The following is a 26,344-nucleotide window of genomic DNA, read 5'->3' as shown; positions in this document are numbered from 1 at the left end:
ATTGTATATTTTATATATTGTGTATTTTAATTTTATCACTCACATCATGTGACATTCTTCATTAGATTTAGTAATGTTTTAAAATTATATGTTAAGTTAACTTTAGATCATATGACCTCTGTGAAGGTCGAAACCAGTACTGCTTAGTAACAAGATACAATAAAGTATTGATTAGGTGGACGGTACCCATTCTTTGTGATTGTAAATATTGTATTAAACCTTCTCTCTCTTCATATATTCTTTTGATATCTTCATCATAATTGTAATGTTACTTGCTTTATATCCCACTAACTACCTACATTTTTACGGTTTTTGGAGATGCCGAAATTTAGTCCTGCAGGAGATTTTACATGCCAGTAGATCTATTGACACGAGGCTGACGTATTTCAACACCTTCAATTACCACCAGACTGAGCCAGGATTGAAGCTGCCAAGTTGGGGTCAGAAGGCCAGCACCTCAACTCTCTGAGCCACTAGGCCCAGTTTCTTCATCTGTTGAACTAGTAGGCATATAGGCCTGCACTGTTGTGGTGGACATTGGTTTGGTGTCTATTTTGACAACAATAATCTTTTCACTATGCTGGTCAAAGTAGCTTACCTGCTGTCCTATTTTCTTATTCATTATTAAAGCATCTCCTTCATTTGCCCAGTTTGATTTTGTATTGATAATTCTGTAGTCACCTCACCAAAAATCTTGGTCTTCTTGCCAACGTACTTCACTTATACCAACTGAATCTAACTTCAGTCTATCCATCTCTCTTTTCAGATTTTCTAACGTACCACAACAATTCAAACTTCTAACATTCCACATTCCAATTCACAGAATGTTGGTATCCATCTTCCTGATGGTTGCCCCCTCTCGTGTAGTCCCCACCCGGAGATCCGAATGGGGGACTATTTTACCTCCGGAATATTTTACCCAGGAGGAAGCCATCTTGAGTACATCATTCATTCAGAGAAAGCTGCATGTTCTCGGGAGTTAGTTGCATCTGTAGTTTCCTGTTGCTTTCAGCCATGCAGCAGTATCAACCCAGCTAAGACATGTTGAGTATTATTACAATGCCATGTTAGTCAATCGTCTAGACTGCCCCCTCCCCTTGTTACGTCCGAAAGGTTGCTACCCCCTTTTGATCTACTTCATGAGGACGTGCAAGCCTCCCCACTGCAGCAAGGTCACATGTTCAGAAAATAATTGACACCTTTTCAATACAATATACCAAGTAAATGATATTACATCAGTCTTGGGACTAGTTTCAGCCACTTAGTGGCCATCTTCAGCCAAATAAAAATTAAACAGATTGTGATAACTAAAACATATGTATACTAGACAAAGACAATGTTGCAGGAATAATTATAACATTCAAATACATATAATAACAAAAAATATGGTTATGATCTTTTCTTAATACAATGCCTTTAAGTTGACTTATGATCTCGGGCAAAGAAGTAAATCTGGAAATGATAGCCAGAAAGAAATTTAAAAGTAAAAAAATTATTGATGTGGCTCACCTCTAATGTCTGATGTAAAACAAGCACTGACTTGTAGAATGCAGGCAGTGTAAACAAAGGAGTAAATAAGGAGGGGAGGGGGTAAAGAAGGGATGGGAGGGGAGGTACGGGAGAAGGAGAGAGGGGGTGTGTAAGGTGTGGCTGAAGGATGCGGAAAAAAAGACTGCTGCTGAAAGGGGATTTTAAAGAGATTATAAAAGAAATCATTATTTTTATCTGAGACATGATTACTAAAGATAGGAATTAAAAAGTCAAATAAAATGTTTGATTTCTCTGAAATTTCATTTGGATTGAAAACCTTTTCCAGATGGTTAAAACGATTTTCCATAGTATAGAGCAAGGGACCTTTTTGTATAACTTTGAGAATTTTCATGCCTTGGTTGATATTAGTGAACTTATGATTAGTATCAGCCATATACTGTCCCATGGCAGAAAATCTGTTACATTTCGTGGCATTGGCATGCTCTAAGTATCTTGTATGGAAGCTCCTACCTGTTTGACCGACATAAGATGCGTTGCAATTATTACAGTTGAGTCTAAACACCTGACTTGTTGAACTTATTGCTATGATTATTTGGAATGGTATTGTGTAAAATACCTTTTTTTCTGTTACAAGTTTTGAAGGCTATTTTGACGTCATGCTTTTAAAATATGTTTGTGATTTGCTAGACCTGTTTATAAAAAATTGAGTTTTTTCTTTTGGTAAGGTGGTTGAAGGTTAGTGTTTATGTTTATTAATGATTTTCTCTTCTCAATGGTGTCATCACCGCTACAGTGGAAGCCGAGTTAGCCACTAGTAAAATGCAGGTAGATAAACAAGAAGAAATGAGATTCAAAGCTAAGAAACATTACTTTTTTTTTTTTAAATACCACAATATCTACTCTGGCTTGTCAAAAATTAATATACCATACAGTACTTTTCCATGCACAGACATCCATTTAACTTAAGGAGCCCATTTTGTAGCACCATATTTTAATACAGTACTTTATATTTATTTACCCCTTGAACGTGAGTGTTTGTTATATTTAAAGCAGGATATTTTAAACTTTTTAAACTTCTCAGTTATTATTAGATCAAGGTGAATATATCTGTTATTGGTGTGGTGGGTTGGTCCGAGGGGTAAAATAGTCATGTTTTGTGCTTCGAAACTATTATGAAACTGTAGTTAAGTCTCCCCGTATAATGTATTCATAGTCTGGTAGAAGGTTTAGCATTTCTTTTTCAAGGTTGGTGAAACTCTTTTTTTTTTTACCCAGCTTGCAAACCTTTCCCAGGTAGCATTTTGCTCTAGACAGTGTTATCTCCACAAACAAAAAGCTTTGGATTGCATTCGTACTGTGAAGATCATTTTGCTCTAGTTTGAATTAGTTCTGTTTTATACCAGCTGAGTTCAGCGATTCATGTTTTGTATTGCCTTTGTTTTGTTTGGGGAAATTTTATGATAGTTGTGTATCATGATGAGTTCTTACATTGTTCCTGTTTGATCTTCAATAGGAAGCAGCATCACTGGGGAAGAAAGTTGCTGTTTGCGATTTTGTCACGCCTTCACCGATTGGTACCACCTGGGGGTTAGGAGGAACATGTGTTAATGTGGGTTGCATTCCCAAGAAACTGATGCACACCGCATCTCTGATTGGAGAAACACTGAAGGATGCACCTTGCTTTGGTTGGGAAGTACCCGAAAATGGTTAGTATGGTTTTTCTATCTTAAAATTTCCCTTTCCCAAGTATGTCTTCTCTACCTCTTCTGCACTTCTCATATACTCCAACATCTTTACCTTTAGTGCTGTAACATTTTTGATGAATACTATAAATAAAATCATGAATAAAAATATATAAATAAAATTACTCAAAAACTTAATAAAATTAATAAGCATAATTAACCGAAATGTCCGTAGTATGGGCGCCAGAGTTCACCAGAATGGATCCCTCGAATTTAGATAAGAGCATGATAAACTTTATATCCCAGGGCGTGTACATAATGCTGCGTACTGGTACATCTGCTGCAGGCCTTACCTAACCTCCTGAAAACGACTAATTAGGTAGAAACTGCATCTAGGTTCATCAATAACACTGATTCTAAAATAGCTAACTATATTCTTAACAAATTCCGTGCATGAGCACCTCATCAACATACAACATTATACATATAATACACACACAAAATATTGCTGGAAGACTCCATATTTACAACAACAACAATAATGAAAATCGTGGGAAAACGAAAGCGAGAACTAAGCTACCATTTGTAAATAGTCCGATGAACAATGTACATGTATGAAGATAAATACCATTCACTGTCTCTATATCAATTCGACTTACCGATTCTCATAATCGGCAGTTATCACATCACACAGATACTGTACCTTGTACTACTGTGTTCACATATTTTAACACTTGTAAAGATATATACACACGTCTGTCGATCCTCAACATAAATTTATGGAAAGTCTAAGATAGCTTTCACCAACATATAATGCTAGGCCGCCACAAGTGCTACAATACTTAATGCGCAAGCACTCTCCACAATCAGCCACTTTCCACGAACATAACTAGACTACGCTCCACGAACGTTTGAAGTCCAGTCCATTGCAGCCGTGTCACTCCAGTACCGTGTATCAGCACCACTTCCTTCCCGTACAGTGCCTCAGTTGTAGTTGTAGCTGTAGTTATCTTCCTTCTCGTTCCTTTACAATCACCTCTACAATCACCCTTACAATGTCTCTTACAATCTCTTCGTTGCCGCCGAATGATCAACCTTTATAGACATCAACATCCCCCTCCTCTCAGATGATACGTCTGGATTGGTGCTTGCCAGCCAATCATGAGTAAACCTCTTCTTTCTCCCAAGTTATAAACAAACACTCGGGAGTTTTACATGAATCATCAAATTTCTCTGGTACAACAACAAGCTCATCTCATCAGGCTGGGATATATACATGACTAATGGAATTTCCTGACACAAGTACATCAACAAACACTGGGGTAGCCAGATGACTCATTCAAATTACCAGAGTTCTTAAAGCAATCTTTTCCCACTCGTGCAAAACAAATTACTCATACCTACATATGTGGATATCTTCCAGCTTACCAATATAAATGGCAAAATATATAAATGAAATACTAATAATAATAATAATAATTTTAAAAAATCGAATACTGACAATAATATCTCTAACTTCTACATATAATTCCTAGGTGTGATATATGTACTATCACATAACGCCCCCTTGGTGAATTGATGATATCACATATTATGATTCACCATAAAACATAACTTCATACATAACCTTATAATGACATAACTGAACACATAATTTACTGTAATAATGATATATACATTGCGTCTACTGCATTGTATTCGCACACACGAAATACAATTTGTCCAAAAATAATAATAATAATAATAATAATATGTCTATATACACACAACTCTGATTGTTTCATATAGCATTGAACACAATCCCTTCTTACTACTGTACACATAACTCATAATTGATAATATACATCCAAGGTGCAGATCCTATCTCTTATATCTGCGAAGGCTATAGATATTAAATGTTCCAAGAACCTTGTTGTCAGCGGTTAGGAGCCTATAAGCACACTTGCCTATTCTACTGTCCACAGTATACGGACCCTGATATAAATAAAAAACTATACATGAACTTAACATTGGCATCGATAAGCAAGGAATGCTTACCGTAATAAAAACTAACTACGTCTAGAATACACTCTATCTCACACACAAACATTCATCCCATCCAGTCACACAAGAATTATACAAACTTTCATTCGGAACATTCATAAAAAGGAAATCCCTCTTTCTGAAATGCGCGGGAATCTCACTACGTTTACTCTTCCAGAAAACCATAATTAATGCAAGCAAACAGATCACATACTTTTTCACACATTCCACATCGCTATCACTCAGCACGTTATTCACATCATTCACACATCTCTCAGAATTAAATAAAACATTACACACTCGCTTGAAAAGACTTTCTTTCATTTTCACACACGCTCACTCTATTACTGAAATTCTTACCATAATACACTTTGAAATAGCTGTCATTACTACTTAATGACCCAACAATTAATCCATCTTCACCACCTTCCATATCAGCTCCCACTTGCACTACTTTCATGCCAACAACTCTGCTACTTTCGACTCTCTTATCAGAAGTTTCATTACTCTCAAAGTCACCATTTTCACACATAATGGACCTAACTTTACTTTCCTCACGTACACTTAAGTCAACAAAAACATCCTCATGATGTATACTCTGTAAACACTCTTCACTCACAAAACAACCTTCATCAACTTCACAAAAAACTTCGCTTTCAATTTCAGAAACTTCCACAAGATTATCGATCGCAACACCGCTATTACCATCACCACTAGCACAAAGTAAGACATCCGACACATCTTTCTTACCTTCATCACGCCCCCTATTCTCAAAATCTCCCTGAACACAAAACACAGCGTCATACAATAATTCCTCCTTCACGTCTACCTCGTAACTTACCTGTTTCATCACGTGAATAGGAATTTCGGTATCGGACTGCCTATCTGACCCAACTAAGAAGTCCGATTCCGGTTTAAATTACTTGACGTGGACTGTTCACTATTATCTTGTCTCTGCACTTGATCTGGAGGTCTTTGATCCGTACGCCCCCTACTTTCTGATTCCCCTTGATTAAGTCTTCTACCAAAATATTCCTGGTGATTATCTCCCTGATTAGACTGTCTGTTTCCCCTTCCAGAATTACCACCCTGATTCCCTTGCCTAGAATGACTGAAATTCTGATTATTCCTATCTTCCCCTAGCTGATTACCTTGTCTCCCATTATCCCCGTAATTCCTACCTTCACTTTGCCTAGTCCTCCCCTGCCCTTCCAAAGCATCAAACCTCTCTAACAGCTGCTCTAATTCCTTGATCGTAACAATATTCTGCATACATGCAGCTAATCCGACCTTCTCAGGAAAATGCCTCAACATCTGGCGGACCGTATCTCTCTCCGATGCTAGACCTTCAATATTCTGGCTGATCAGAACATGCGCCAAGAAATATTCCGTCATAGACATACCTTCCTGAGGTCTATATTTGCCAAATAGCATGCGATCTCTTTCCCTTCCCTGAATAGCATCACTCCAAAATTTAGAACTAAATTTCTCCCTAAATTCCTAAAACTCTAAATACCCTGTCTATAAACTTGAAACCAGGATCTCGCTTCTCCAACAAATGCAATATCCAACATCTCATCAACCATACTCCACTCGATCAAACCATCGTCAAGATTCTTGGAAAACCGTTTCTCCACCGTTTTCAAGAATTCCATCGGATTAAACTGCCGACCATTAAACTTGGGTAATTCAGAGTCCTTCGTACAAGATACGTACCTATTACATATGCTGCTACCTACTTGGATTTGACTGATCTCCTGCCTTAACTTTACATGACATGCTTTAATTCCTTCTTGAACTACCATTCTGGCATTTCCTTCTACTGACTTGAGGTCATCTTTTACCGACTTAAGGTCTTTCTCCAATTTCTCATTCTTCTCATCTATACGCTTCGCTAAAAAGTTCTGATTGGATTTAATTCTATCTATTTCTTCTACTTTACCTTCCACTATTTTTATTCTCTTATCACATTCCTTGCTATTTTCAACAAATTCTTTCCTAACTACATTAAATCGGCATTCAATTTTCTCAGTCAATTCCAAGCATTGAGCTTCTACCTTATTATTGACTTCCTGAATTTCCCTGCTTTGATGGTCAAACTTCTGGTTCAATTCATCTATTCTACCATTCACAGCACTACTTAAACTATCAATTTTACTAGACAATTCAACACTCACTAAATTTAACTCCTTACTTTGATTCTCAATCTTACTGGACAATTCCGTACTAACTGAATTTAATTCACTATTAATACTGTATATTTCATTACTTAAAAAACTCAATTCACTCTTCAACTCTTTACTCTGACTATCAATCTTGCTAGACAATACTCTGACTGTCAATCTTGCTAGACAATTCAACATTATTATTATCGATTTTACTGGACAATTCAACATTATTATTATCGATTTTACTGTTAACAGCATTTAATTCAACACTCACTGAATTTAACTCTTTACTCTGGCTATCAATCTTACTGGACAATTCAACATTATTATTATTGATTTTACTGGACAATACATCACTCTTACTGATTCACCCTTCAACTCTTTACTGAACTGATTAAATAGTGATTGAAGCATATTAAGAGTTAAGGTCTCCCCTTGATCCCCTACATTCTGAGTTTGAGACGGGTTACTCGGTTCCTCACCCATCGTTGCCGATTGATCTATCTTACTATCAGCCATTTCGCTACTCTCACTTAAATTCGATAGACTCAATGTGGTGGAATTCTTTTGACTTCTCTTATCCTGATTCATAGTACCAACAACTTTAACAACCTCTCTATTTCTCAGTCGTATAATACTCGACTCGCTACAACATTTCTTCATACTCCAACAGACATATCACATACATATAAAACACTTCACTGACATAGTTCGCAGAATTCCAACCACACCTGACAAGTGCACCTACGCTTATAAGCCTAACAGATGTACCAATCATACAGCCACACGTTGGGAAGCCAATTGAAATATTTTTTTGATAGCTACCATAATAAATAAAATTATGAATAAAAAATATATAAATAAAATTACTCAAAAACTTAATAAAATTAATAAGCATAATTAACCGAAATGTCCGTAGTATGGGCGCCAGAGTTCACCAGAATGGATCCCTCGAATTTAGATAAGAGCATGATAAACTTTATATCCCAGGGCGTGTACATAATGCTGCGTACTGGTACATCTGCTGCAGGCCTTACCTAACCTCCTGAAAACGACTAATTAGGTAGGAACTGCACCTAGGTTCATCAATAACACTGATTCTAAAATAGCTAACTATATTCTTAACAAATTCCGTGCATGAGCACCTCATCAACATACAACATTATACATATAATACACACACAAAATATTGCTGGAAGACTCCATATTTACAACAACAATAATAATGAAAATCGTGGGAAAACGAAAGCGAGAACTAAGCTACCATTTGTAAATAGTCCGATGAACAATGTACATGTATGAAGATAAATACCCTTCACTGTCTCTATATCAATTCGACTTACCGATTCTCATAATCGGCAGTTATCACATCACACAGATACTGTACCTTGTACTACTGTGTTCACATATTTTAACACTTGTAAAGATATATACACACGTCTGTCGATCCTCAACATAAATTTATGGAAAGTCTGAGATAGTTTTCACCAACATATAATGCTAGGCCGCCACAAGTGCTACAATACTTAATGCACAAGCACTCTCCACAATCAGCCACTTTCCACGAACATAACTAGACTACGCTCCACGAACGTTTGAAGTCCAGTCCATTGCAGCCGTGTCACTCCAGTACCGTGTATCAGCACCACTTCCTTCCCGTACAGTGCCTCAGTTGTAGTTGTAGCTGTAGTTATCTTCCTTCTCGTTCCTTTACAATCACCTCTACAATCACCCTTACAATGTCTCTTACAATCTCTTCGTTGCCGCCGTATGATCAACCTTTATAGACATCAACATCCCCCTCCTCTCAGATGATACGTCTGGATTGGTGCTTGCCAGCCAATCATGAGTAAACCTCTTCTTTCTCCCAAGTTATAAACAAACACTCGGAAGTTTTACATGAATCATCAAATTTCCCTGGTACAACAAGCTCATCTCATCAGGCTGGGATATATACATGACTAATGGAATTTCCTGACACAAGTACATCAACAAACACTGGGGTAGCCAGATGACTCATTCAAATTACCAGAGTTCTTAAAGCAATCTTTTCCCACTCGTGCAAAACAAATTACTCATACCTACATATGTGGATATCTTCCAGCTTACCAATATAAATGGCAAAATATATAAATGAAATACTAATAATAATAATAATAATTAAAAAATCGAATACTGACAATAATATCTCTAACTTCTACATATAATTCTGGGGTGTGATATATGTACTATCACAGTGCCTTTAGTTCTCGTATGTGTAGCTGGTGGCTATTTAACAAAATAACATCTTATTGACAGATAAGACACCACCAAATAACGAACTTCAAACTCACCTATTGTAGAGAGGTGTTTCCCCTGCCAACCAAAAAGGGTCCCTTTAGGAAAATTTACCTTTAGGAAAATGAAAAACCATTAGCAGTTTATACATTAGGGGGTCTTTAATACCAAATAAAACATTTAATCATTTTATCACAGTGGTGTCAAGGACATAAGAACTCTTCACTTCAAATTCGAAGAAGAAAAAAATAGAAATCATAAACGTTAAGAATAAGCAAAACACAAGTGACATAAATGTTTTGATGACTTTCAAAGTGTTCCTTATATGTTTTAACTGCCTATGTCAATTTTAGATATTAATTTTAGCTGAAGATGTCTCCTAACGAGACAAAACATCCTAAATCAGCATTTGTGCATATGTATATAATGTGCTATATATCTTCTTCTTTTTCCACTGCTTTTTCCCACACCTGTGGGGTCGCGGGTGCGAACTGTGTCGCACATGTGTACTTAGCCCTGTTTTACGGCCGAATGCCCTTCCGGACGCCAACCCTATATGGAGGGATGTAATAACTATTGTGTGTTTAAGTGGTGGTTGGTAGTGTGGTGTGTTGTGTGATAATGAAGAGGAAAATGTTGGGACATACACAAACACCCAGTTCCCGAGCCAGAAGAATTAATCAAAAGCGATTAAAATCCCCGACCCGGACGGGAATCGAATCCAGGACCCTCTGAACCGAAGGGCAGTACGCTGACCATTCAGCTAACGATTCGCACAATTTGTTATATTGTATATCTGTATATATAGAAAATAAGAGTTTTGTGTGTACATTGCTGAGAATTTAAAAAAATTGTATTTCTATATCAGTCATGTCCATAGTAACCAGGAAATGCCCTTTTTAATTTCCTCTATTTCTGTCTGTCTGTCTGTCTGTCTGTCTGTCTGTCTGTCTGTCTGTCTGTCTGTCTGTCTGTCTGTCTGTCTGTCTGTCTGTCTGTCTGTATATGTATGCGTATCACGAGAAAATGACTGAAGAGAATCTAATGAAAATCGGTATGTAGAGCTGGGGAATAAGTTGCTAAAATCTAGGCCATAAATAATTTTATTTATGCTAGGTGAAATGGTAGTTTAGGGGAAGGCCTAAAATTTAATTCTCGAATATTTGTTATTATTGGTCCTGTTGATAAATACTACATAACTAAAGTTATATATTAAATTTCCAATCATTTATGTCTTGTACATTTTTACCCTACTGGCTATTATAATAGAGATATTCATGAATTTGAATTTTTGTTGCTAAGCCCATATCAGTGCTGAATCGTAAGAAAATGGGTTAACAGTTGTTAATGAAAATTGGTATGTAAAGTCGGAATAAGGAACTATAGTCTACACGATAGATAATTTTATTAGATGCCCTAATATCACAGAGTCAGAAGGAAACTTATTGTGAAGGCCTACAATATAAAAAGCTGATCAGCAATAACATTACTTTGACCATTGTTTGTTGTGATGTGCTTTGTGTCTTCTGCTGCAATAGATGGGATTACTGCTGTTTACTGAGTATAACAGCCTGCCTTAATATTGGGAGGAAGTAGCTGGGGAGTTAGATCTCTCTCTTTTTTAGCATGCCATTCCTTTCGTCTGGTTCATAAATTTTCTGATACTACTGGTACATAACACACTGGTTCATCACCGCATTCCAGCTATTCAATCCCTACTCTGAGGCACTGATTAGAATGAGCAGTTTGTACATTTGACGGAATAATGACAGAGGCGTGTTCGCGGTTGTCTGCGGCCTGATCATTCCAGCCCCGGAACCTTGGACTGTTAGATCGGCAGCATAGTACTGTTCGTTAAAAGTGAGAAAATGTGTGTTTTTTTCATTTGATCGAATATTTTATATTATAACATTGCTTTTAATCGCGACGTTCCTTCTGACGTCATTATAACGAGTAATGACCTATGTTGACTTCAGTAGGGAAAACCACAAAAACTGTCTTTCTGAGAATTCCGTAGTGAAGCACGGGTACATCAGCTAGTGTATATATATATAGGGCAAAATAAAAGTATGAAAAGGTGGAAACTCTCTGAATCAAAGTTGAAGTTTAAGGGCATCCTTCACTTTAATCCCGTCTTAAGTTTTTCTCATCAAACATGAAAACACTGATCTTTTCTGTGGCATATTTTAATATTTTTGAATACTACCAAGAGATTAGTCTTGGCTGGTATTGTTTTATTAATGTTACTTTATTTGATGCGTCTTCATCACTGAGGTCATCACCGAGCGAGTTGGCCATGCGGTTAGGATCCCATAGCTGTGAGCTTGCATTCAGAAGATAGTCGCTGAAGATGGTTTTCAGTGTTTTCCCATTTTCACACGGGCACTACCTTCCCAAACCTAGCCCTTTCCCATCCTTGCATCACCGAAAACCTTGGATATGATAGTGCAGCATTAAACCGCAAGAAGAAAAAAAAAACAGGCTGAAGTGAAAAATGAAATGAAATGGCGTATGGCTTTTAGTGCCAGGAGTGTCCGAGGACATCTTTGGCTTGCCAGGTGCAGGTGCTGAAGTAATCCATAGGGTTACAGCCAGCCTGAGTGGCTCAGATGGTAGAGTGCTGATCTTCTGAGCCCAACTTAGCAGATTCTATCAAGGCTCAGTCTGGTGGTATTTGAAGGTACACAAATATTTCAGCCTCATATCAGTAGATTTACTGTCATGTAAAAGAACTACTTCAGGACAAAATTCCAGTACCTTGGTATCTCAGAAACCCATAAAAGTAGTTAGTTAAACTTAAAAACTGAACTAATTAATTATTAATATTAGACAGGAGATTTGCAGTATCAGCCATAACATTTGGATCATATGATCAGAGCAGCATATCCCATTGGTTGTTGGGTATTATTTTCTGTTGTTTTTTATGCTATTTGTTTGGGCGTCGACCCATGTTTATCTTTTGCCCCTATTAGTTTCTGTTAGTTCCCTTAGAATGCAGCACTTGCCTACAAGTCGACCGCTTCTGCACAAGAGAGAAACTGTATTTGTATTTTCAGAAGAATTTCAAGCCCTTCTAACGTCCTCAATTTTTAAAGATTAAAAACAACCATTAGCCCAGAAAATAGAGGGAGGGCCTTTTGGCATTTAAAATCTATATAAACCTAAGATCCCTGACCCAGTCAAAGACTGGAAAACAGGTTGTAGGTTTCATTCATAAACCTAAGAAATTATGCTGAGATTGGTTAGACCGCTATTGCACACGGACACAATTATAATTGTTGTCCCAAAAAACACACTCTAATTATTTGCTTTATTTATTGTAACAGAAATTTTCCCGCAATATAACAATAAGTCTTATTATAGCCCATTGAAGTTAAGAGTGTAGGATATAGGTCTGCTACCTTTCCTGCTCGAAAAAACAAAACAAAACAAATGTTGCTGGCAATTGGGGGTAGCTTCATGTGTGGTATGCTAGTCTTCTGCAGAAATTGCCAAAACATTTTCTCTCCTGCGTTGTTCTGTGGCTTTATATACGAGTCTCTTCACTTTAATATTGAACTGATCATATCATGTGTACATAGCATGGCCGATAGTAGTTGTTAACTCGTTAGAAATAAAGGCTGAAGTAAATGATCACTTAATTAAAATGCTATATACTGAAATTAAACAAGAATGTGATACACCTCAAGATATGGCAGAGTGCATCGCTGATTTCGAACTTAGTTTATATTTTCTTGCGTCTGATTTAATTTCAGAAAGGCTATTCCCATGTAAATTAATAGCGAGAAGGTAGTCATTTCTCTACTGGTGCTGTTTTAATGATACATATACGGTTAAGTTAGGTTAGGTGACTCTGAATAAGAAAACTGAAACATTTGTCACACAATTCGATCTATCATGTTCAGTATTGTTTTCTCGCTATGTGCACGAGGGAGCTTTTTCATAGACGTTCGAAGGCGATGTTGGAGTCAATTAGTAATACCTGTTGACTGCTCTTCTGTAAAGAAAATTTGAAATGAAAGAGAACATGTTTTCAAAATAAATGTGTAAATAGCATGGGCGATAGCAGTTGTTAATAATACCAATATAAATGTACTCATTCAGGACAAATATTTCAGGTTCCATATGGAAATCAGCATCTATATCAGCAGTTGTTAACTCGTTAGAAATAAAGGATGAAGTAAACGATCGCTTAATTTTAATGCTATATACTGAATTTAAATAAGAATGTGATACACCTCAAGATATGGCAGAGTGCATCACTGATTTCAAATTAGTTTATATTTTCTCACGTCTGGTTAAATTTTGGGATGGCTATTCCCATGTAAATTTATAGCGAGAAGGTCTTCATTTCTCTACTGGTGCTGTTATGATACATATACGGATATATGCTTGAATAAGAAAACTGAAACATTTGCAACAGGAGTCTGTGGGGTGATAATACAACTTTTCAGTTATGTGTCATCTTCGAGCTGGAACGAGTGTCTTGGTCAGGTGGCACCCTCGTTTGTTTGTCGTCGGTTCGGACTCCATTGGTGCTCAGTCTCATAGAGGGGGTCCCTCCAGCTGCCTTGGTGCTGTCACTGCCTCCATCTCCTGAGATATTGTCAGAGCCTCCTCGTGGTTCTGCTCCCTGCCGAGCATCCAACCTGGACGGATCTCGGTGCAACGGAGCTTACCTCAGGTGTCAGCCACCTCATGCTTTGTGTCATCTTGGGGCGGCTCGTCCACATTTAACGTCACATGGTTGTACTTTTTACAAAAGCTTTAGTTTATTATCCAACTAATCAATACAGCTTACTTTTTTTTTTTTGCTAGTTTCGAACCTACATAACACTCATCCTTAGCTATTAATCATGAAATTAGCATTAGGTCATAGTGACATCATATATGAAAAGTGAGGGAAGGGGGGTTAAACCTCCTGAGTTAAGGCTACATATACAAACACATAAAATACACTACCGGTAGTGTACACATTAGAAGTCCACACATTAGACATTTGATAAACGGTCAAGTGGATTTGAATGAAAACTAGACCGTTATGCCTTTCAGCGTTCAGTCTGCAAGCCTCTGTACATTTACTAAATGTTGCCTCATTTACAGTAGTTCTATACCTCTTACCATTAAATCATTAGAAACTGAGTCTAACCAGCATCGTCTTGATCTCCCTCTACTTCTCTTACCCTCCATAACTGTGTCCATTATTCTCCTAGGTAACCTATCTTCCTCCATTCGCCTCACATGACCCCACCACTGAATCCGGTTTATGCGTACAGCTTCATCCATAGAGTTCATTCCTAACTTAGCCCTTATCTCCTCATTCAGAGTAACCTCCTGCCATTGCTCCCACCTCTTTGTACCAGCAATCATTCTTGCTACTTTCATGTCTGTTACTTCTAACTTATGAACAAGATATCCTGAGTCCAGCCAGCTTTCGCTCCCGTAAAGCAAAGTTGGTCTGAAAACAGACCGATGTAAAGACAATTTGGACCAGGAGCTGAATTCCTTCTTACAGAATACTGTTGATCGCAACTGCGAGCTCACTGCATTAGCTTTACTGCACCTTTATTCAGTCTCACTATATTACCATCCTGTGGTAGAACATACATCCTAAATACTTGAAATTATCTACTTGTTGCAGCTTTGTGTCACCAATCTGACATTCAGTTCTCTCAGATTTCTTACCTACTGACATCAATTTAGTCTTCGAAAGGCTAATGAATAATTGCACCTATTTTCAACTTGCAAGAGATTAGACTGCAGGCTTTTGGCACAATCTGCCATTAAGACCAAGTCGTCAGCATAGGCCAGGCTGCTTACTACATTTCCGCCTAACTGAATCCCTCCCTGCCTCTTTGTACCTTCAGCAGATGATCCATGTAAACTACGAACAACAAAGGTGGAAGATTACAGCCTTGTCTAACCCCTGTAAGTACCCTGAACCAAGAACTCATTCTACCATCAATTCTCACTGCAGCTCAATTGTCAACATAAATGCTTTTAATTGATTTTAATAATCTACCCTAATCCCATAGTCCCCCAGTATGGTGAACATCTTTTCCTACGGTACCCTGTCATATGCTTTCTCTAGATCTACGAAACATATACACAACTGTCTATTCCTCTCGTAGCATTTTTCAATTACCTGGCGCATACGGAAAATCTGATCCTGACAGCCTCTCTGGGGTCTGAAACCACACTGGTTTTCATGCAACTTCCTCTCAACGACTGATCGCACCCTCCCTTCCATGATGCCAGTGAATACTTTGCCTGGTACACTAATCAGTGAGATACCTTGATAGTTGTTGCAATCCTTCCTGTTCCCTTGTTTATAGATAGGTGCAATTACTGCTTTTGTCCAAACTGAAGGTACCTTACCAACACTCCATGCTAATCTTATTATTCTATGACACCATTTCATCCCTGCCTTCCCACTATACTTCACCATTTCAGGTCTAATGTCATCCATTCCTGCTGCTTTATGACAATGGAGTTTATTCTCCATTCTTTCCACTTCCTCAAGCGTAATTTCACCATCATTTTCCTCCTCCCCATGAGCTCCATTGTTTGCGACACCACCATGAAGATTTCCTTTTAAGTTGAGAAGTATTTCAAAATATTTCTTCCACCTGTCCAGTGATTCCCTGGGATCTATTTTGAGTTCACTGGCATGACCCAAAACACTGTTCGTTTCCTTTTTCCCCTCCCTTCCTAAGATTATTTATTACTGTCCAGAAAGGTTTCCCTGCTGCTTGACCTAGCCTTTCCAGGTTATTACCAAAATCTTCCCACGACTTCTTTTTGGATTCAACAACTATTTGTTTCACTCTGTTTCTTTCATCTATGTACAAGTCCCTGTCTCCACCAGCCCTTGTTTGGACCCATTTCTGGTAAGCCTCTTTTTATGTTGCTCTCACTTCATCATTCCACCAAGATTTTCCCATTTTTACACACAGTTGTTCCTTGGCATTCCCTTGCTGTTTCTACTACAGCATCCCTGTATGCCACCCATCCTCTTTCTATATCCTGAACCTGCTTACTGTCCACTGTTCGGAACTTCCTACTAATTACATCTATGTCATCATCATCAGTCATTATGCTCATTACTGGGTGTCGTGACCTCATAACTCTATCATTTCCGTGTTCCAACCTTGGCGAGATGTCACCATCCCGAGCGGTTTTCACATTTCTTTAATATGATCTGAAGTGGTAGACCAGTGATCTTCTTCGCCTGATCTATCCATCTACTTGCTGTTCTTCCTTGTGGTCTACTGCCTTTGATTTTGCCTTGTAAAATGATCTTTTCCAAGTTCCTCTCCGTCTCGTCTGAAAATGTGGTCAAGGACCTGGAGGTAATACTCACTCACACGGAAAGATAGATGTTTCTTGACCCAGAGTTCATCCAGAATGGAAACATTAGTTCTTCTTTCTGTCCAGGTTACACATAGCATTCTCTGCCAACACCACATCTCAAAGACATCAATGCGCTTTTTGTCTTTAGCAATCACGGTCCATGTCTCTCAGCCGTACAAAAAGACGGAGAACACTAGTGATTCTACCAAGCGCTTCTTCGTTGCTTTTGATATTGCCCGGTTCTGCCAGATCTTAGTAAGTTTAGCCATTGCAGCACGACCTAAGACAGTAAGTCTTTTTACCTCTTTATCACAGCTTCCCGTGTTATTGATGACTGACCCCAGGTATAGAAATTCCTTTACTATATCCAGGTCCTTTAGGCATCCTGTAAGTTGGATTTGACCTTGCCGATCAACTACCATTCGTTTGGTCTTTTTGATGTTTATCTCTAGACCATACTGAAGACTAGTGTTCTTCACCCTTGTAAGCAGGTCTGAAAGTTCCTCTTCACTTCCAGCGATGAGGGATGTGTCATCTGCAAAGCGCAGGTTGTTTATTTTTCTGCCACCAATCGAGATTCCACCATTCCAGCCATTGAGAGCTCTTTTGATGAGACACTCTGCATAGATGTTGTAGAGTTGTGGTGATAGTATACAACCTTGCCTTACTCCATTTGTCACATTGAAAATTCCTGAGAGATCACCATCCACGTTAATGGTTGCTGCATGGTTTTTATACAGACCTTTCAATAACTATATTAAATGCAGTGAAACCCCAAATTCCTTTAGCACCTGCCACAACTTATCCCACATAACACAATCAAAGGCCTTTTTGTAGTCCAGGAAGCAAATAAAGGCAGGGACACAAGACTCGCGACATTTCTCCATGTACTTCTGCCTAATTTCCCTGTCCTGGGAATTTTCTATCCGTATTCATTTACATTTCTCTATCCTAGGCCTAGAGATACTTAGTTCACTACAGATCAGATAGTGGTCTGTTTCATCGAAAAATCCCCCCAAAACCCTTACATTCCTAACAGATTTCCTGAATTCGAAGTCGGTTAGGATATAGTCTATTATGGATATGGTACCCCTAGCCTCCCTTGTGTAGCGGTGAATAGCCTTATGCTTGAAGAATGTATTCATAACTGCTAAACCCATACTAGTACAAAAGTCCAGCAAACTCTTCCCATTCCCATTAGCTTCCATATCTTCCCGACATTTACCAATCACCCTTTCGTACCCTTCAGTTCTATTTCCAAATCTCGCATTGAAATCGCCCATAGCACTATCCTATCCTTCCTGTTGACCCTGACTACGATGTCGCTCAATGCTTCATTAAACTTGTCAATTTCATCCTCATCCGCACCCTCACATGGTGAATTTACGCGCCTAACAGAAACTATGTTGCGTGCAATAGCATTTGTGATGAGCAGCCCTACCCCAGACTCTGCCCTTCCCTTTTTAACACCCGTCAAGTACACTTTATAATCTCCTAGCTCTTCCTCCTTATATCTCCTGATCCGAATATCACTTACTCCTAGCACATCCAGATGCATCCTCTGTGCTGACTCAGCCAGTTCTACTTTCTGTCTTCCGTAAGCCCCATTAATTTTGATAGCTCCACATTGAATTCCATTTTGTTCGCCAAGTTGTTTCCAAGGAGTCCCTCGCCTGTCAAATGGGAGTGGGACTCCGTTACTCCCATAGGTTCGAGGCTTCCTTAAAATTTTCTGAGCTTGGTAAATTCGTGAAGCAGGATGCTACCCTACTTACACATAGTCCAAGCGAGGATCTCTCCTCTTAACAGGTTAGGGACCACCGGTGGATTGTATAGCCTTAACCGCCTGAGCACAAGGAAGGCCATGACTCAGAATATGTCCGAGAGGCCCCGGGTTCGATTCCCGGCCAGGTCAGGGATTTTTACCTTGATCTGAGGGCTGATTCGAGGTCCACTCAGGTGATTACAATTGAGGAGCTATCTGATGGTGACATGGTGGGCCCAGTTTAGAAAGCCAAGAATAACTGCTGGGAGAATTCGTCGTGCTCATCACACGATGCCTTGTAACCTGCAGGCCTTCAGGCTAAGCAGCGGTCGCTTGGTAGGCCATGGCCCTTCGGGGCTGTTGCGCTGTGGGAGTGGGGGTGGTATATTACTGATATTAGTGTACTCAAAATGATCCAGATATATCTCCGCTAAGATCCTCGAGGCCGGCGAACCCGTGGGAAGACAGTATTACTTATAAATTACATCAGTGAAAGTAAAATAATAATTATTAGTAAGAACAAATTATAGGATATTCATATATTATTCTGTTTCAAGTGTACTCTTATTGCTGTGTTGTGTTAGGTTGTTGTTGACAATGGCTGTAGTTTCTTTAATGGGAATACTAGATACATATTAGTGATGTCAAATGAAACTAACGTATGATGTGAAGCAATTTTGAAGTCCTTATACGTCACCTGGTTGCTCATTCTTGGCGTTGAATACCTGCAGCATTCTATCAGCGCTCTGAGTCCTCTCCTGCAGCTGGCCTTGGTAGACTTCTCTCAATTGGACACCGCCGCGCCTGTCGAATTCTCTCACAACCTCCTCGTAGGTCGAACATGGCTGGGAGCTGCGTCGTACTTCCACTTCCTGTCCAAGTAGTCTGATGATTGGATATTCCGCTCTTTTCTCGGATGTCAATCCAGTCTCGAACTGGGTCCAGCGTGTTCTCCAGGAAGATATCCTGTCATCCCATGAGGTTTCCACCTTCACGACACCACATAGCCGCCATCGCTGCTAACAGGCTTCATTCGTGTCTCCACGGCCATTGTATTCTTACGCTGGGCCTCAAACTCCAGACTCCACATCTGCAAGCATAACTTCGGACTACTTCCCTCCCAGTTCGTTGTTGTCCTGTATGATGACACTCTTCAGAAATTTCCAGAGAGTGACAAAATGAATTCTGAACAGGTTCAGATTTTCCTAAGCAGCTTTGACAAACTCATCAGTGAAATGAGATCCAAACAAACATCTAACCAGGACGAATCAAAATCCGATTTCAGTGAACTGAAGGGCAAACAGTTAGTCAGAAAACAAAGTGCGCTCTTTTGAAAGAGAGTTGAAGATTTCCAAAATACGCTACCAGATTCCAGATTTTAACACCAGTTTTACCGTACCAGTTTATCCATTAGTTTATCACACTGTTCATCACATTTCTGACGCCAGTTTTAACATGTTGGCTGGGTAAATAAATGAAGACAGAATCTGGTAGCGTTCTACTTCTAAAATTTATTATGTAGTTACTAAGACTACGCATTAACACATAGGATCACCGAGCTCACAACTTACACTTATGACACACGATTACACAGTATGCTCTCTCTCTGTACTCAATGCTTATTTACACTAATACACAAAGACTACATTCACAAGTACTACAGTCTCATGTTCACACAGGTTGTAGTTGGCACAGTCCAAAATTTGCAGCCCGCACATGACATTTCGGAAGATGTTCACTGCCCACACTCCAGAAGACCTCTGTTCAGACCCAGTGTCCTCTTCCACCCTGCGCCGGAACATGACACTCACTCACAGCAACCGGCCCCAAGAGACACGCGCGACGACAAGCAACAGAACTAGTCTTCAGCTCAAACAGATGAACATTTCAAAGGACTGCCCCACTCAACTCCGGCTGTAACTTGCACCGACTGACTGCAACCTTCACTCTCGTTTGCTCACTGGTTGAGCTTCATGTGAGCTCTTAGTCAACTCACCGAGTCCACTCGTTCACTAAACTCCCCACTGGCAAGTTGCTCCTATCTTGTATACATGCAGCCAGCCCTTAGAAATTCATCGGCCTCTTGAAGCGGTGGAATCCTCCAAATGTGGAAAACTCGGTCCAGAGGACTGTTTCAACATTCCACAAGACCACAGCGATGTAGCGGTCACTGTAGCAGTGTCTGACCAATAGGCGCTGGGCCAACCCTGTCGGGTTGGTTGAGCTGCGGGAGTCACAGACCTGGTACGTCAACATCGCACATGGGGCAGGGCCACAACTGATCCCCCCCACTTCAGCCTGCTCTATAAAACAACAAGCATACCACAATACGCTTTCACGTAGTATTGAAATTCGAAAAATAACTAACTAGTAGGCCGTAGTTTGGATACCTTCCATGAAAACGCAAGTTATGTACGAACTGATTGCCATTTCATACTGATTTTAATCTGTGTGAAGTTTTTCCCAACTTTACAGAAAAATCTGATGTAATGACAATCCGCTATAGCTATTAAATGTTTTGCCTTTTATGAATTTTCTATAACGGACTTCTACTGTTTATTAAGCAAGTTAGAAAATTCAAAAAGCAGGTAAAACTAATGTATGCATAAAACTGGTGTCCTCCCATGAATTTTGTGATTTGTATAAAATCACTTTACAATGGCGAAAAATGAAAGTATCCTCCTATTCAATACATCATATATTCCGTCATTAGACGGAGTAAACAAGTTCAGACATGTTTCGGCTCGTTTGAGCCATCTTCAGTGAAAAAATTAGGGGGGTTGGAAAAATTTACATAATATGAGTTGAAAAAATGCTATAAAACATAATGAAAGCGCAAATGAAAAAACAAACAAAAGAGAGCCTAGACGGAAACAAAATAGTACAAATATACAATATTTACATCAATATGCAGAGCAAAAAACAACTTAATGCGACAAAATTCAGTGAGTTCCCTTGTTTCTTAGGTTAACGCAGTTTTTAGTATCAATTATTATTTCAAATTAACACCTGTTTCACTGAATTTTGTCGCATTAAGTTGTTTTTTGCTCTGCATATTGATGTAAATATTGTATATTTGTACTATTTTGTTTCCGTCTAGGCTCTCTTTTGTTTGTTTTTTCATTTGCGCTTTCATTATGTTTTATAGCATTTTTTCAACTCATATTATGTAAATTTTTCCAACCCCCCTAATTTTTTCACTGAAGATGGCTGAAACGAGCCGAAACATGTCTGAACTTGTTTACTCCGTCTAATGACGGAATATATGATGTATTGAATAGGAGGATACTTTCATTTTTCGCCATTGTAAAGTGAAAACCGTCAATACGGAATGATTCTAATATCTTGTAATTGTATAAAATGGTAATATTGCTTCTGAAAAAGAGGATTCTCAGTGAGAAATAATTCTTTATCTAGTTCTTGAATCCATTGTACTCCGGTGTAAAAATGCCAAAATGTGTGTCTTGAATAATTTCCTGGATCAGAGATTTTGTAACATCTGATGTGCCAAATTACATTAAAGATTTGTGGTTTTCATTGATCAGGAATTTTTTGGGTTGTTGAAGTAAGTAATTCCGCTCTTCACAGCTAAACTTATGCAGTTTTTTACCCCGTAGTGTCCTGAATTTACCTGTGTGATAAATTGTTTATCAGTACCTTGATGTTGTTTGCATTCTGTTTGTAATCAAATATTGTCCACTTCTTTAGTAATACATTGTTTGTTTATTTACAGTAAAGCATGACTGGGCAAGAATGGTGGATGAAATTCAGACTTACATAAAGTCTCTCAATTTTGGATATCGCAAAACCCTGCGCGAGAACTCCGTGACATACATCAATGCATATGCCCAATTCTGTGATCCATCAGATCCTCATAAATTGAAAGTAAGATCATTTTCATTACCTTTGTACCATTCTCATATGTAGTAGAAGCCTTGTATAAAGCAGTTGTTGCGGGATGTACTTAACCCTCGCGTTATAATGTGTCCTGTACAGTGACAAATAATGGGGCAGGAAAATAAGAAAAATGACTGCACCATAATATATGTAAATTACATCACCAAATGTAGATGCAAAAAAATAACAACACTTGTCAGCTATGCACTTCACTCACATGGTGCATCAATCACCCAGTAGAAAAACCACTGCAATCAGCCACCCGAGTAGGGGGGGGGCTGAAGCATAAGGCTTGGAGGAAATGCCAGGCTAAGGCAATCATCAGGCTTACAGGAGTAAACCTGAAAAGAAATATTTTAGTCTCAATGCCATAAGGGAGCAGCCCTCCCACCAGATAGCTTGCGTAGGGCTGATAACCCACAATGAATGAAATAACTTACCCAGAGCAATAAAAGGAAAGAAACCAGACAGATTACGTGGTAACGACCCTGCAAGAAAAGGAACGTGATTTTTAGAATTTGGTATGCATACCTGCCAACTTTTATGGTTTGTCCGTAAAATTTACAGAAAGACAGAGTGTTTTATGGATAAACTATAATATTTTATGATTTTACGTACTAAGATCATCTTTTTAAAATTTGGGCCAGAATAAGCTTCCGTATGCCACCAATACACACTGTGTGACCAGGGAATATTCGATACATCGCTCTGATTTATATTCATCCGATCGTTACAGTCTTTGACTGGGAATACGTGTCCGGAATCCCAGTCGATGGATATTGATTTGTTTGTGTTGAAAGAAACTGACTCTCGGATAACCGTACGCTGGATACGTTTCGTCCTTGCATTGAATCGTTTGATAATATTTACCGTTCTGTATAAAAAATAGTTTGTCCTTCACGATGAATTACAAAGCATACGTTATGTTGTTACGAAAAGGAAACCTGTAAATTATGTTTGTCGCGTAATTTGTTTCATATTTATTGCCACGTATTGCAAAGCTGAGGTTATGTAGTTGTGGAGTAATGTGAATAATGTTCGTTGCTCGTTTTGTCTTATGATCTACTTTATCGGTAATCGGTAATGAGTATTCTTTGAGTTTCCTATGTATACTGAAATCTAGAAAAGGTGACAAATTTGCGTTTTGTACCTGTGCTCTCATGATATTAACATAGCCCATGGCGGCTAAAATGACCTGAGTGTTAAACATCTTGGTCATTTGAAATCTAAGGAAGAAAATCAGAAAATAAAGGTCAGGTGTTTAATTCGTTTTTAGTGGAACACAACATTAGGCATCGTTACTTGTTTACAGAATAGTCCATTTTCTACGTCAGCAGATAGAAGCAATGATACCGATTCCAAGTTGTATCCCATAGTGATTACTTTATATGATGCTTCTCGAGAAAGTATTTTAAGTACTGTATTATCGGTACCAGCATTGGGAAGGGATTCAACAGGGCATAACATACGGAAGCTGCTATTATTGCAGTTGGAATTAAATAGTGTCAATTAAGAATTGTCTGGCATTCTGTTCTGACAATGCTCCTGTTATGATTGGACAGAAAAATGGAGTTCGAGCAGTTTTGAAAGAAGCTCATCAGGATATTTTTGGTATTGGTTGCAGCTGCCATCTAATTAGCTGCTGGAAAAGCTGCTCCAACTTTACCAGTTAGAACTGATGAGATTCTTGTTGATATTTTCTATTGCTTGGAGAAGAGTGCCAAAAGAAAAGAACGTCTTCAGAAATTTCAAAGTATGCATGGAAAAGAAACAAAGTTGTTCAAGCATGTGTGCACAAGATGGTGTTTAGACAGATTATTAGATCAGTGGGATCCACTTCTTTCATTTTTTAAGGATGAGGTGGTAGCGTGTGCTCCAAATGTTTCTGCCAGTTTTTTTTTTTTTACTATTCCCAAAGGACACGGTAGATCTGACAAACAAATGAAGACAGTGTGTGATTCTCCCTCCCTCCTCTCCTCATCTTCTGCCAAAAGAATGGCATGTTCCTCCAAACGTGACTCACATGTTCTCAGAAACGTGAATCCCACTATATCTCGTGAAGAGATGATGATGATGATGCTTGTTGTTTTAAAGGGCCTAACATCAAAGGTCATCGGCCCCATCTCGTGAAGAAAAGCTGTTTATTTCTTTCCTCAGACCTAAACATGGCATTTTGTACTTTTTTTACATGTGACTATCGTATCATTTGATAAGATCAATACTGTCCTTCAGAGTTCTTCCCCACATATCCATGTACTGTTTGAATTAATGATGGATCTATGGAAACAGATGCTCACAAAATTCATCAAGCCAAGTGTAGTTAAATGGTCTGCATTGCTTGATGTCCAATATCACCCAATCCAGAATCAGAAGGATGATGAAGAGCTGGTAATTGGCATTCAAACCTCAAACTTGGTTAAGGTGCTACAAGATGAACACAAACCTGTTCTTCTCATCAGTCAGAAACTATTTCTGTGCAGCCTGTAACTAAATGGTTAACAAGTTCTCTTTTAAGAACGATGTGCTAAAACATGCAGAGGTTTCTAAACTTGATGCCATTGAAGAAGCACAACTTTTTCTGTTAATTCCCTTTTAGGGAAGTTTCTCGTTATTTTATGTAAAAGAGAAAATTAAACCAGAGATGATGCTGTGATGAACTACAAAGCCGGTTTGCGTCTCTTCAGATAGACGACTTATCTAGTGTTATAAGTAACCAAGCTACAAATGATTCAAAATGGGCACAGTTGTTGAATATCCGTGGAGCTGATTGACGTTATAAATATGTCAAGATCTCTAGATTCATGCTGTCTGTTCTTACCATATCACATAGTAATGCAGAGTGTGAACAAATTTTTAACTTGATTAAGAAGAACAGGACACACTTCAGGTCATCGATGTCCAATGGAACTCTGGAAAGCCATTTCCATTTTGAAGACCAGAAGTTCTGAAGCATGTTATACAAACAAGTATTCTATTGACTTTCTGAAGAAAGCAAAGCAAGCCAACTTGCTGTTAAATCAGGATGATATGTAGGTGTGATGGAGTAAATAATGTAAATAACTTGGGTGCATATACTGTAATTATGTGCAGCAACCTACTCTTTACTTCAAAGTTTTAATTAGTTATGTGCATAAACAAATTACACTGTGTAAGCAGATTTCATTGATGCATTTAAAGATATTTGTGTTAATTTAACTGAGGTGAAATATTTTGTTCGTTATGACATTGGTTGCATGTAATGTTTTATATTAATGCTGTTAAACTTGAAATTATGTGTTGTGAAGAAAATACATGAATTTTGTCGCGTTTTACTGCATTTCGATGCATTGGGTTCCCGTGTATTTTGACATACTGGGATTTTACTGATAGGTCATTTGGAAAGTTAGCAGGTATGTGTATGTCTCTTCCTTACTGGGAAGAGAATGAAATAATTGAAGAAATGACTAAAGATAAGATGAAATTACTGGGGATTGGTGAGATGAAGGAAAAGGGTACTGGGGAGCAAATTATGGATAAAACTACAGTTTGTTTTACTCCAGAGTATACAAGAAATAGCGCAAAGGTAGGAATGACTATCATCGTGGTTGAAAGTTACCGCAGTAAGGTGGTGAAATGGGATCAAGTTAGCCCATTCATAATGTGTATAATTACAATAAGACAGTTCAGTTGAGCTTTAGTCAGCTTTAGCT

General features: G+C 38.5%; 1 protein-coding gene across 1 annotated transcript in view; it reads left to right on the top strand.

Annotated features, from left to right (window-relative positions):
• LOC136864399 (thioredoxin reductase 1, cytoplasmic) overlaps positions 1–26,344 on the top strand; it is a 228,547-nt gene that overhangs the window by 98,412 nt on the left and 103,791 nt on the right. The window contains exons 4-5 of the mRNA XM_067141343.2: positions 3,005–3,197; positions 22,492–22,643. Of these exons, the coding sequence (XP_066997444.2) occupies positions 3,005–3,197; positions 22,492–22,643 (345 nt within the window). The remainder of the gene's footprint in view (positions 1–3,004; positions 3,198–22,491; positions 22,644–26,344) is intronic.

The sequence above is a fragment of the Anabrus simplex genome, chromosome 2 (assembly GCF_040414725.1).
Source record: "Anabrus simplex isolate iqAnaSimp1 chromosome 2, ASM4041472v1, whole genome shotgun sequence".
NCBI classification, from domain to species: domain Eukaryota; kingdom Metazoa; phylum Arthropoda; class Insecta; order Orthoptera; family Tettigoniidae; genus Anabrus; species Anabrus simplex.
This window is presented reverse-complemented; position numbering and strand designations above follow the sequence as displayed.